The sequence below is a fragment of the Ranitomeya variabilis genome, chromosome 3 (assembly GCF_051348905.1).
Source record: "Ranitomeya variabilis isolate aRanVar5 chromosome 3, aRanVar5.hap1, whole genome shotgun sequence".
Taxonomy (NCBI): Eukaryota; Metazoa; Chordata; class Amphibia; order Anura; family Dendrobatidae; genus Ranitomeya; species Ranitomeya variabilis.
In genome coordinates, this window is record NC_135234.1 from 83,279,998 (window position 1) to 83,294,064 (window position 14,067).

Here is a 14,067-nt window from a genome sequence, read left to right on the forward strand (position 1 = left end):
CTATATACAGGAGATGACATACAGGTGTATACTATATATAAGGGAGATGACAAACATGTATATACTGAGGGGAAAATGAGAGGTGTGAGGTGAAAATGAAAAGGTGTGCAAAATGAGAGGAGTGAGGGAAAATAGTGGAGTGATCGGAAAATGACAGATGTGAGGTCGAAATGACAAGTGTTAGGGGGGAATGAGAGGAGTGAGGGGGAAAATAAGAGGAGTGAGGGGGAAAATGAGAGGTGTAAGGGATAAAGTGAGAGGTGCGAGTGTGAAAATGAGAGGCATGATGGGAAAATAAGAGAAGTGAGGTGCTATAACTAACCACAGATATTTACTATGCCCAGGCAGCGCCGGGCTCTTCAGCTAGTGTGTGTGTGTATATATGTGTATATATGTATATGTGTGTGTGTATACACACACACAGTTATATGAAAAAATGAAAAAGTTTGGGCACCCCTATTAATCTTAATGTTTTATAAAAATTGTTTTTTTTTTGCAACAGCTGTTTCAGTTTCATATATCTAATAACTGTTGGACACAGTAATGTTTCTGCCTTGAAATGAGGTTTATTGTACTAACAGAAAATGTGCAATCTGCATTCAAACAAATTTTGACAGGTGCATAAGTATGGGCACCCTTATCATTTTCTTGTTTTAAATACTCCTACCTACTTTTTACTGACTTACTAAAGCACTTTTTTTGGTTTTGTAACCTCATTGAGCTTTGAACTTCATAGCCAGGTGTATGCAATCATGAGAAAAGCTACTTAAAGTGGCCACTTGCAAGTTGTTCTCCTGTTTGAATCTCTTCTGAAGAGTGGCATCATGGGCTCCTCAAAACAACTGTCAAATTATCTGAAAACAAAGATTATTCAACATAGTTGTTCAGGGGAAGGATACAAAAAGCTGTCTCAGAGATTTAACCTGTCAATTTCCACTGTGAGGAACATAGTAAGGAAATGGAAGAACACAGGTACAGTTCTTGTTAAGGCCAGAAGTGGCAGGCCAAGAAAAACATCAGAAAGGCAGAGAAGAAGAATGATGAGACCAGTCAAGGACAATCATCAGACCACCTCCAGAGAGCTGCAGCATCAACTTGCTGCAGATGGTGTCAATGTGCATTGGTCAACTATACAACGCACTTTGCACAAGGAGAAGCTGTATGGGAGAGTGATGCGAAAGAAGCAGTTTCTGCAAGCACGCCACAAACAGAGTCGGCTGAGGTATGCAAAAGCACATTTGGAGAAGCCAATTTCTTTTTGGAAGAAGGTCCTGTGGACTGATGAAACAAAGATTGAGTTGTCTGGTCATACAAAAAGGCGTTATGCATGGCGGCAAAAAAACACAGCATTCCAAGAAAAACACTTGCTACCCACAGTAAAATTTGGTGGAGGTTCCATCATGCTTTGGGGCTGTGTGGCCAATGCCGGCATCGGGAATCTTGTTAAAGTTGAGGGACACATGGATTCCTCTCAGTATCAGCAGATTCTTGACAATGTTCATGAATCAGTGACAAAGTTGAAGTTATGCAGGGGATGGATCTTTCAGCAAGACAATGATCCAAAACACTGCTCCAAATCTACTCAGGCATTCATGCAGAGGAACAATTACACTGTTCTGGAATGGCCATCCCAGTCCCCAGACCTGAATATCATTGAACATCTGTGGGATCATTTGAAGAGGGCTGTCCATGCTCGGCGACCATCAAACTTAACTGAACTGGAATTGCTTTATAAAGAGGAATGGTCAAAAATACCTTCATCCAGGAACTCATTAAAAGCTACAGGAAGCGACTAGAGGCTGTTATTTTTGCAAAAGGAGGATCTACTAAATATTAATGTCACTTTTCTGGTGAGGTGCCCATACTTACAGTCATGGCCAAAAGTATTGACACCCCTGCAACTCTGTCAGATAATACTCAGTTTCTTCCTGAAAATGATTGCAAACACAAATTCTTTGGTATTATGATCTTCATTTAATTTGTCTTAAATGAAAAAACACAAAAAAAATTGTCCTAAAGCCAAATTGGATATAATTCCACACCAAACATAAAAAAGGGGGTGGAGAAAAGTATTGGCACTGTTCGAAAAATTATGTAATGCTTCTCTAATTTGTGTAATTAACAGCACCTGTAACTTACCTGTGGCACCTAACAGGTGTTGGCAATAACTAAATCACACTTGCAGCCAGTTGACATGGATTAAAGTTGACTCAACCTCTGTCCTGTGTCCTTGTGTGTTCCACATTGAGCATGGAGAAAAGAATGAAGACCAAAGAACTGTCTGAGGACTTGAGAAACCAAATTGTGAGGAAGCATGAGCAATCTCAAGGCTACAAGTCCATCTCCAAAGACCTGAATGTTCCTGTGTCTACCATGCGCAGTGTCATCAAGAAGTTTAAAGCCCATGGCACTGTAGCTAACCTCCCTAGATGTGGACAGAAAAGAAAAATTGACAAAAGATTTCAACGCAAGATTGTGCAGATGTTGGATAAAGAACCTCGACTAACATCCAAACAAGTTCAAGCTGCCCTGCAGTCCAAGGGTACAACAGTGTCAACCCTTACTATCCGTCGGTGTCTGAATGAAAAGGGACTGTATGGTAGGAGACCCAGGAAGACCCCCACTTCTTACCCAGAGACATAAAAAAGCCAGGCTGGAGTTTGCCAAAACTTACCTGAAAAAGCCTAAAACGTTTTGGAAGAATGTTCTCTGGTCAGATGAGACTAAAGTAGAGCTTTTTGGGCAAAGGCATCAACATAGAGTTTACAGGAGAAAAAAAAGAGGCATTCAAAGAAAAGAACACGGTCCCTACAGTCAAACATGGCGGAGGTTCCTTGATGTTTTGGGGTGGCTTTGCTGCCTCTGGCACTGGACTGCTTGACCGTGTGCATGGCATTATGAAGTCTGAAGACTACCAACAAATTTTGCAGCATAATGTAGGGCCCAGTGTGAGAAAGCTGGGTCTCCCTCAGAGGTCATGAGTCTTCCAGCAGGACAATGACCCAAAATACACTTCAAAAAGCACTAGAAAATGGTTTTAGAGAAAGCACTGGAGACTTCTAAAGTGGCCAGCAATGAGTCCAGACCTGAATCCCATAGAACACCTGTGGAGAGATCTAAAAATGGCAGCTTGGAGAAGGCACCCTTCAAATATCAGGGACCTGGAGCAGTTTGCCAAAGAAGAATGGTCTAAAATTCCAGCAGAGCATTGTAAGAAACTCATTGATGGTTACCGGAAGCGGTTGGTCGCAGTTATTTTGGCTAAGGCTAGGTTCAGATTGCGTTAGTGCAATCCGTTTAGCGCGAGCGCTAGCGGATTGCGCTAACGCAATGTCTTTTTCGGGGCCGCGTTCAGGGGTCGTGTTAACGTCCCCGCTCTCGCAGATCCCCGATCTGCGAGAGCGGGGAACGGACCTCTGGCGCGCCGCGGACGCTGCAAGCAGCGTCTGAGGCGCGCTACAAAAGACCGGCACATCGCTAGCGCGTGCCGAAAATGACACGCGCTAGCAATGCGCTCTAACATTGCCGGCAATGGGAGCGCTAACGGACGCGGTGCACGGCGTTAATTTCGCCGTGCAACGCTGTCCGTTAGCGCTAGCCCATTAACGCAATGGGAACCTAGCCTAAAGGTTGTGCAACCCAACCAAGTACTAGGCTGAGGGTGCCAATACTTTTGTCTGGCCCATTTTTGGAGTTTTGTGTGAAATGATCAATGTTTTGCTTTTTGCTTCATTCTCTTTAGTGTTTTTTCATTTAAGACAAATTAAATGAAGATAATACCAAATAATTTGTGATTGCAATCATTTTCAGGAAGAAACTGAGTATTATCTGACAGAATTGCAGGGGTGTGAATACTTTTGGCCATGACTGTATGCACCTGTCAAATTTTGTTTGAATGCAGATTGCACATTTTCTGTGCAATAAACCTCATTTCAAGGCCAAAACATTACTGTGTCCAACAGTTATTAGATATATGAAACTGAAATAGCTGTTGCAAAAAAAAAACAAATTTTTATAAAACATTAAGCTTAAGATTAATAGGGGTGCCCAAACTTTTCCATATAACTGTGTCTGTATAAAAATATATATATGTATATATACACACACACACACATACATACACACATACATACACACACACATACATACATACACACACATACACTAATGATCACTACATATTAACTTTTTTTTTTTTTTTTTATTAAATAGTTAGCTAGAATCAAACACACAAGTTTTGGGCAAGCCAGACCACTTAGGGCTCCCCATTACCATCATCTTATCTCTCCTCTTGATTGAGGTTTTATACAAAACCTTCATGATATCACAAGCAAATGTCTAGGTGTCACACGACAGTCACAATATCTTTATATATCAAAATATATATATTATATTAATAATAATAATAATTTTTATTTATGTAGTGCCAACATATTCCGCAGCACTTTACAATTAAGGCTACTTTCACACTAGCGTCGTTTGGCCTCCGTCGCAATGCGTCGTTTTGGAGAAAAACCGCATCCTGCAAAAGTGCTTGCAGGATGCGTTTTTTTTCCATTGACTTGCATTAGCGACGCACTGCGACGGATTGCCACAAGTCGCATCCGTCGTGCGACGGATGCGTCGTGTTCTGGCGGACCGTCGGCACAAAAAAACGCTACATGTAATTTTTTTGTGCGACGTGTCCGCCATTTCCGCCCGCGCATGCGCGGCTGGAACTCCGCCCCCTCCTCCCGGACCTTACAATGGGGCAGCGGATGCTTTGAAAAACTGCATCCGCTGCCCCCGTTGTGCGGCGCTTTCAATGCTAGCATCGTTGCGTCGGCACGTCGCATTGCGACGTGCAGTGCACGACGCTAGTGTGAAAGTAGCCTAAGCGGGGACATGTACAAACAATAAATTCAGTACGAGTTAAGACAATTTAAACAGTGACATTAGGAGTGAGGTCCCTGCTCGCAAGCTTACAATCTACAAGGAAATGGGGGGACACAATAGGTGAAAAGTGCTTGTTATTTCATGCCTGGCAATTATAATACATAGGGATTTTCATACAAAGCTGCATGATCCGGTCATCAGCCCGTGTGTTTAAGTGCAATAGTCAAGTATCAAGTGCAGTTAATCGTGTGCAGGAGGGTGTGGAGACAGATGAATAGTAGGGTGCAGATTCAGAGTAATATTTGGAAGGAGGGAACAGGGCAAAGTTAGTTTACTGAGTAGTTGATGTGGTAGGCTTGTTTGAAGAGATGGGTTTTCAAAGCGCGCTTGAATAGGTCGGGGCTAGGTATCAGTCTGATCGTCTGGGGAAGTGCATTCCAGAGAGCTGGCGCAGCACGAGAGAAGTCTTGGAGACTGAGGTTCGGATTACAGGGGATGTTAGTCTTAGGACGTTTGTAGAACGGAGGGCACGTGTAGGGCGAAAGAGAGAGGAGATATAAGGCGGTGCAGAACTGTGGAGAGCTTTGTGGGTGAGAGAGATGAGTTTATACTGGACCCTGTAGCGAATAGGTAGCCAGTGTAATGACTGGCACAAGAAGGAGGCATCGGTGAAGCGGCTGGACAGAAATATGACCCTGGCTGCCGCATTCAAGATGGATTGGAGAGGAGAAAGTTTGGTAAGAGGGAGACCGATCAGAAGAGAGTTGCAGTAGTCCAGACGAGAATGAATGAGATTTTGATATAAAGATATTGTGATAGTTTTATGACATTCTGACACTGGAGGGGGCGCTTTCACAGGAAGTGATGTCTGTTTGTTTGTAATTGGGACGCCATGAAAGTTTTGTATAAAACCACTGCTGTAAACAGATACTGTAAAACTTTTGGCCCTGAGGAAGTGGCAGACTGCCACGAAACACGTCGGCACAATAAAGCTTTTAAGAACATTTCCATCGTTGTGTGGTCAGCGCGGATACAAGAAACCTGGTCTTCTTCGTGTCATGTTAAACTGGACACACAATGCAATAGTGGCAGCAGAGCGGAATTAAATCATTTATTATTAAATAATTTTGCTGCTCCATTGCGGAGACATTAGAAATTAAAGTATTCGGCACCTAATGAGTTACCTTTTGCCAAGTCCAAGTGGGCGTCAGTTAGCAACCCTTAGGCCATGTTCACACGGTCAGTATTTTACATCAGTATTTGTAAACCAAAACCAGTAGTGGGTAAAATATATCAAAGTGGTGCATATGTTTCTATTACACTTTTCCTCTGACTGTTCCACTCCTGATTTTGGCTTACAAATACTGAAGTAAAATACTGACCAAATACTGAACACGTGAACATACAGAGAGAAGAAGTACAAGCCCCTAGTGACCACACCTACATGGACTTAAAGGGGTATTCTCATCTCCATGATCCCATCCCAAAATGTAGCAGGTGTAATAATAATATTAGCAAGCACCTCCTCTTTTCCCATGTGCAAGCATTGCAGGACCTTAAGCATCCACGGTAACGACCATTAGCAACTAACTGTCACTATATCAGTGGTCATAACGTATTTCCATTACATCGTGTGTACAGTTGAATATGAAACGTTTTGGTGAAAGGTCCTCTAAATAAGAAATTTCATTATAGGACCCTGATAAAAAAAAAAATATTTACAGGATATAAAAAATATACATATTTTATATATTACACACACTTTATAAAGGCACTTGTGACAACAAAAGACTTAATTTGAGCTTTTATTGTAAAAATGTGTAGAACTTTATCAGCTGAAAATGTGAAGCGAGGCCGCATCATGTCCGAAGACAATAGAAGGGACGTTCCTGAAGAAAGACCCATACTGGGGTCATGAATGTGCACCTTACAGCCCCCGTTTTCGGAGCTTTCAGATGTAAAGTTTCAATTGGTGATATGCCATAGCTGCTCAAATTAGCTAAATTTTCTACTTTCCCATATCATTTGTTATGTGTATTATTTGAGGAAGAGTTTTGCTTTTTTTTTTTCCCCCTCACTCATGTAAATACTTGTTCATGGTCAAGATCCAGCTGCATGTAAGGAACACAATGGAATAAGATCTCCAAAAGAATGATTTAAGGCACACCGTCTCCTACGTCCCCCTTACAGGCTACAAGAAATGCCATTACAATCATTCATTAGACATACTGTACAGAGTATCATACACAACAGTTCATATATTAGATTTTGGCAGGAGAGGCTGATCATCTATATGTATGGGGGGATCCAAACTCTCCCCTCACAGATGTCGGGACATATGGATCACGCCAATTATTTGTTCTTAAGGAAGATAAGTGATTACCAGATGTGAATGGCAGGGTCTTATTTCGTTCTACAAAGAGAGAACCAAGCTTGTACAATGGTGGTGGGAGAAGAGTAGTCGATGCTGGTGAACTGCTATTTAAAGTGCTAATCCACATAAATGCATATTGAAAGTAATTATGTATTGGTGGCAAGTCATGGTCTGACCACAGATCTCTGCACCTGAGCTACCAACCTTATATACGCCTATGATGCGGTTTGCTCAGGATTAGGCATCCACGGTCAGGATAAATGGACGAAAAACATCTGCTATGCAGTCATGTACATTAGTCCTACTGTGCATGGCCACCATACTAAAACTCTACATGGCGTCAATATATAGTCCCAGATGTTGGAACTAGGCCACAGCAATGTAGGTCAGATATTAAAAGGGCATCTGTCACCAGTATTTTGCCAATTAATCTGAGAGCACCATGATATAGAGACAGAGACCCTGATTCAAGCAATGAGTTACTTACTAAGCTGCTTTCTGTAGTTTTGATAATCTCCTGCTGATAAAAGTGATTTTATCACTTGTGGACTAATAATCCTGCTGCCAGGTACTCCTCCATAATCATGAACATTGTATAACCCTGCCCCCACCAGTGATTGGCTGCACTGTATACACTGTACATGGGCAGAAAACTTCCCAATCAGTGGTGTCGGCGGGGTTATACAGAGCTCAGCATTCACGGAACTGGTAGAACTGCAGCAAAGTAAACAGTGATTTTATCAAAATGACAGCAAGCAGCCCAATAAGTGACAGAGCTGGAATCGGGGTCTCTGCCCCTATATCATGCTGCTCTCAGATAGGGAAGCAAAAACCTGGTGACAGATTACAGTCATTACAAAATAAAATAAATAAAAGATTCTCTTCAATATTTGCACCATTCGTCACAAGAATTCATAAGTAATAAAAAAAAGAAAAAAACTTACAAAATAAACGGCTCCGAAACTGCCATGACCAATTTCTCGGAGGTCGGTGAAAAGCTTTTCAGGGTCATCTCTAAAGAAGAGATCTGCAACCTCTGGGTCTTTCAGGCTTCCAGCTCGACTTGTTGACGGCATCCTGCTTGAGCAGTCTGCCGTCTGACTATCTAGGGTTACACTGCCGCCACTGCTCCTGGCTCATCTGTGTGAACGTGGCCTCTTTAGCATGTGGAACTGAAAGAAGAAACAGCAGTAAATAAAAATACCAAGAGCTATACAAGTAATGACAGCGCACACCAATAGGTGTCATGCAAAACACAATTTGATTCAATCAACAATAATGTAGAACGATTTTAGAGGTCGTGCCATTCAAATCACGCATCAGAAAAAAAAAAAAAAAAAAAAACAGTGTCCGTATGATTAGGTGGCTCTCACTCCGGGGAGACACTGTATTCATCAGATACCACTCATCTAGGCTCCCATCTCCTTCCTTAAAAAGTTATTTCCAAATGTTTATGGAATATTTGCAGAAGATGGGGAATAGCTCTTTAACATTTGTACATATCTTTTCAGCTATTCCCAGTGATGTTAGCCATATTTTGGTGAAATTGTGCAAAAAAAACAAATCGCCGGAGGGAATAAAATGTTTTCCGCATTTGTAAACATTTCTAACAAACAAAATGCTTTCAAATAAATTTTCATTGCATTTTTGGAGGCATTTTGCAATAACATTAAAAACGTGATTTTCGAGCATTTTGTCAACTGCCATAAAATATAGAACCAGGAAAAAAAACAAAACAAAAAAACGAAAAAACAAGAGCCAACTGCATTTTGGGGTGAAATAAGAATAGCAACACACATGCAGTGGGAAATTAAAACATTTTCAAATGCAGCAGGTCATTGCAGCCAATAAACAACTGCCCCCTGGCTATATATAGATATATATATATATATATATATATATATATATATATATATATATATATATATATATATATATATATATATATATATATATATATATATATATATATATATATATATAACAGTTTTCTGGCCTGTTTATACATTCTGTGCACACAGAACAATTGCCGATATGATCGTTCTGTGAATATAGAATATCATGTTACTGGCAGCACATGTCCTGCTTTCACAAAAGAGATGTAATATCAATAATTCCTTGCTAAAAGATTTCCAACTACTGGACAACCCCAGCTTTATCAATTCAGAACCCCAATTAAAGGGGTTTTCCAGTCCAAGTCGATAAGTCTGCAGTCTTCTGTGTGACTGCAGACTTGTGAATACCGGACAAGCCCTTTTACATAAAAGCAGCGTATATCCATATCCAATAGCAACACTGTCCCGTCGGACATCCTTCAGGGCAGACATCTGCTGTGACAAAATAGTGAAGGCTACAGATGAAGAGCAGCTGCTCAGTGGCTGCAGCCAGCGTGCGACACCAGTCAGCTCACTCTCTGGGAACGGTGCTGCTATGGGAGGTGAATATATGTAGCTTTTAATGTTACCTAGTGACCTGAATGGATTAGGCTGACGTTATTCATGACCAACTTAAAATTTGACCAACAACATTTTGCTCACTGTTTGAGCATTTGTTGCCCTATTTAGATGGGTGGTAGCTGGGAACGAACATTCCTACAAACGCTCTTTCCCCAATAATCGGCTGTTCTAAATGGGTCATTAGAAAGACAGTTGTACTCAAAACTCAGCCAGCCTAATAAACATACAAATAAGACATCATGGACATTTATAAGTTAATAAGAATGGCTACAGGGAGCTTTTGAAATAGAAAGGTGCTGCCTCATTACAAGCATCCCCTGAAAATGGAATCTGGTGTGGCAATCAGCTGAGGTCCGACTAGCCAAGCAGCAGCATGACGGGCATTCATATGCAGAACAAAAGTCCTTTCTGGCTCACAGAGGGAGCGCCCAGAGAAGGACTCTGCAATGCCGTCCATATTACAAAATAGACCAAGAACTTATTAACAATAAAACAGCATGAGACGTAGTAAAAAGAAACAGATATACGGTATATATAAAAAAAATCTGACTATCAGTTTAACACTTTTTTATGCAAGTACTGTACATTATATAGATGGCGGATTACTGGAAGCATGCAATATTATAGTTGTGGTTGCAGCATTTTAAAAAGGAGTAATAATAAAAGTACTGCTTACAAGAGAACACACTATACATTTCTCAGGACAAAGATTAGCTAACAGGCAAGTAAGGAAGCAGCCGAGGGGAGCTCGCCATGCTACTGAAGGAATGCTGCTTGGATGAACTGTGACGGTGATGTCATGCTGTTCCATCTTTTGAGGAGCATCAGAGTCTTACAAAAAGAACATTGTTAAAAAACGGACTGTTCAAATCCCACAATGCATCACACCCTCCATCTGCTGATGAGACACTGTCCGAGGCTTCATCCCCCTAATGAGGCGCATATTTATATCATTGTCCTGTACATGGCGGTATTTATTGTACAGATTACACTGGCTAGCTCCATCTATTGCATGTGCGGCAGGCGTTGCACAGACTATACACCTAACAAGTGCAGAGAAAACTTTGCGACCGCTCACAATCAAAAGAAAGGTGTTTTAAGGCAAGCGGTGTGTGTGTGTGTTGCGTGTGTGTGTTGCGTGTGTGTTGTGTGTGTGTGTTGCGTGTGTGTGTGTTGCCTTATTCACAGTGAAGCTCCAGTCATGCAAAGAGAAATCTTTCCATTGCACATAAAAGGATTTTCCCATGAGTAAAGTACATTTTAATTAAAAGGGATAGTGCACTACTAGAACAACCCCTTCTTAAACTAAGTGTTATGCCCCGTGTCACGTACCCGCTTCTCAGCACGTGACTTGGGGTTGCGCCTGCAAGGGTTAATCTATCTCCTCTCACTCAGTCCAGCATTCAACCTCTGTCCTAAGCTGTAATGGGAGCATAAATCACACAACGACACAGGCCACACACCCAGCTCATACACGCTGCCACCACCATTTACCGAACACACAGGCGATGAGTCCCGGAAATATTATTACTACTTTCTGCCAAACATAAGGATCACACACTTTAAGGCTATGGATTCTTTAGAGCATTGAGGTTCAGACTTACTAAAGTTTTAAGCTTTAATAGAAAAGGGTGCTTACAATAAAAAGGGTATAAAAATAAGGGAATAAAAAGTGACATACAAATATGTAAAAACAGTTACCAAATAAAATGGTGTGAACTTAGATAAATAGTGTCAGGCTGTAATTGGCATCTCTCTTCAAAAGAGCCAGAAGGTGTGAAACGTTTTCCATTTTTCCTGGTTCTTAGCAAGACCACCTGGCGAGATAGGAGACAGGAGCCTGCCTTCTCAGGATAACATATGCTGTTACCCCCTGTGAGACCTGCAGTCTCAGGACAGATGTTAAAAAGTTAAATTACTGCTAGACATACATTAATAACTATACATATTTCACTACACCTCCCTCCTTATGAATGTGCATGGGGGTTGACTTACAGGTCAGCTCCCGAGCACGTATCTGGTTCCGCCCCTCCTTGGCAAGATAGGACATCAGCATTGCCATGATCGACTCCTTTCTTATGCTGAATTGTAAAATCATATTGCTGTAATATCAGACTGCATCTAAGCAATTTCCCGTTGTCCCCAACTGTTCTGTTGAGCCAACTCAGTGGGTCATGATCTGTTATTACGGTGAAGTTGAGCCCATAGAGGTACGGTTGTAGTTTCTGCAGAGCCCACACAATTGCTAAACATTCCTTCTCAATGGTGGCATAAGCCACTTCTCTGGGCAGGAGTTTCCTGCTTACGTAGAGAATTGGGTGCTCCTCACCTTGCTGGTTAACCTGGGACCAACACCCAAACCTTCTGCCCCTCCTCATAGGCCCTCAGTCTGGCATTACGGTCGTACCAGACCTTCTGGTTGATTTGGGCCTGGGTCACATTCTTATGGGCAAGGTGGCTCAGTTTTTGCATTCTTTCTCTGAGCTGCAGTACATATTCAACCACTGAGACTCCTGTAGTTTTGGGGTCACCCTCCCAACAGTCCTTAATCAAATCAAGTGGCCCCCTGACCCTCCACCCATAAACCATTTCAAAGGGGGAGAATCCTGCAGACGCCTGGGGCACCTCTCTGTACGCAAATAAATGGGGGAGGTACCGCTCCTAGTCTCTCCCTTCAGTCTCCACCAGCATTTTTAGCATTTGTTTTATGTTACATTAAACTCTCGCAGTGTTCGTTGGTTTGGGGATGAAAGGCGCTGGCCACAAAATGCTGTATTTGTATTTTTTTGCAGAGGCTTTCCACCAGACTGGACATGAGTTTGGTTCCCTAATCAGTTAACATTTCCCTGGGGAAACCCACACGAGAGAAAACAGTCAGTAAAGCATCCGCCACTTTGACTGCTCGGATGGAGGACAGTGCCACTGCTTCCGGGTATCGTGTAGCATAGTCCACCACTGTATGAACTTTTTGCCAGAGCTGCTAGGTATTGCGAGTGGCCCTATGATATCCACAGTCACTCGCTGGAAAGGCTCATCGATCACTGGCAGTGTTATCAGTGGAGCTTTCTGTATATTCACGGACTTTCCAACTCTATGACAAACTACATAGGATCGACAGTAATTGGCAATATCTGTCCCCATCTTGGGCCAATAGAAGTTATGTGTCAGGCAAGCTTTAGTTCTTTGTATTCCAAAGTGTCCAGCCAGAGGAATTTCGTGAGCAATTCTCAATAATTGCTCCCTAAATAGATAAGGAACGACCAGCAGCTTTTCACAGACCCAAGGTTCTGTAGTATCCATAGGGAGAGTCTCTTTATACAGTCTGCCCTGCTCCCAGAATATTCTCTCTTTGTCAGAAGCAGCAGGGGCTTGGTCTGCAAGACATCTGAGCTTCTCCAGACTGACATCTGTCCGCAGGGCCTCCTGGAAGCTCTGTCAGTCTGCAGGACCTGGCCTAGTGTGACTGCCAGGCCCTGGTGTGAAGCTGAGTCTTCAGTGTCGGTTATTGTTGGGTCTGCCATGTAAGGAGGCTCCGGGGCCACAGTATGGTCCTCCTGTTCTGGTAGTTCTGTCTGTGACTCATCCTCTAATCTCTGGGGTTGAGTGTGAGCCGCAGCCCGACTCCAGATCAAAGCTGCCACATACGTACAAGTCCTGTTCATTGGTACATTTTCCCTCCTTGCACGGGATCCCAGGTGGGTCGCTTGCTTCCACCTTCTCTGTAGCATTGTAGCAAGGGAGGAATATAGTGGAACACCATCCTCCCCAAGTCTGTGCCTAGCAACACATTGGTGGGAATAGCCTCGGATACTCCCACTTCTCTCAGTCCTTTCCCTGAGCCCCAGTCCAAGTACACACAGGCCATGGGCACGGCAGGGCTGACCCCTCCAATCCCGGTTATAGACATAGTCTTTCCTGCTATGATATCTGCAGGGGTTACCATTGCTGAGCGCACCAGAGTCACCTCTGCCTCAGTGTCTCTGGGACCAATGGTGACTTTATTGCCAACAGTAACAGATTGACAGTTCTCATTAGTTGTCGCATCAGAGCCGGCCACAAAGAGGACAGAGGGTGGGGGCACAGACGGCTTTGTGGTTGGGCGTTTCTCCCTATCAGGGCAGACAGCGCTAACATGTCCCACTTTGCTGCAGGAGAAGCACCGGCGTGCATCACCTAAAGAATGTCTAGTTCCCAGGGACCGCATAGGAGGTGGGCTTGGACAGCACTGGTGATCGGCCGGCAGAGGGAGAAGGGTCCCCATTTTGCTTACCTCCTTTACAGCTGAATCCCGATGGCTTCTGCACTTCAGTCATCCTGTTAGCCACATAGCAGTCAGCAATCTTTGCAGCCTGATCCGCAGTT

The 14,067-nt window shown here is 42.9% G+C and overlaps 1 protein-coding gene across 1 annotated transcript in view; it reads right to left on the reverse strand.

Annotated features, from left to right (window-relative positions):
• TAOK1 (TAO kinase 1) overlaps positions 1 to 14,067 on the reverse strand; it is a 117,407-nt gene that overhangs the window by 49,394 nt on the left and 53,946 nt on the right. Inside the window, exon 3 of the mRNA XM_077294302.1 lies at positions 8,194 to 8,421. Coding sequence (XP_077150417.1) covers positions 8,194 to 8,325 — 132 coding nt within the window. The 5' untranslated portion in view covers positions 8,326 to 8,421. The remainder of the gene's footprint in view (positions 1 to 8,193; positions 8,422 to 14,067) is intronic.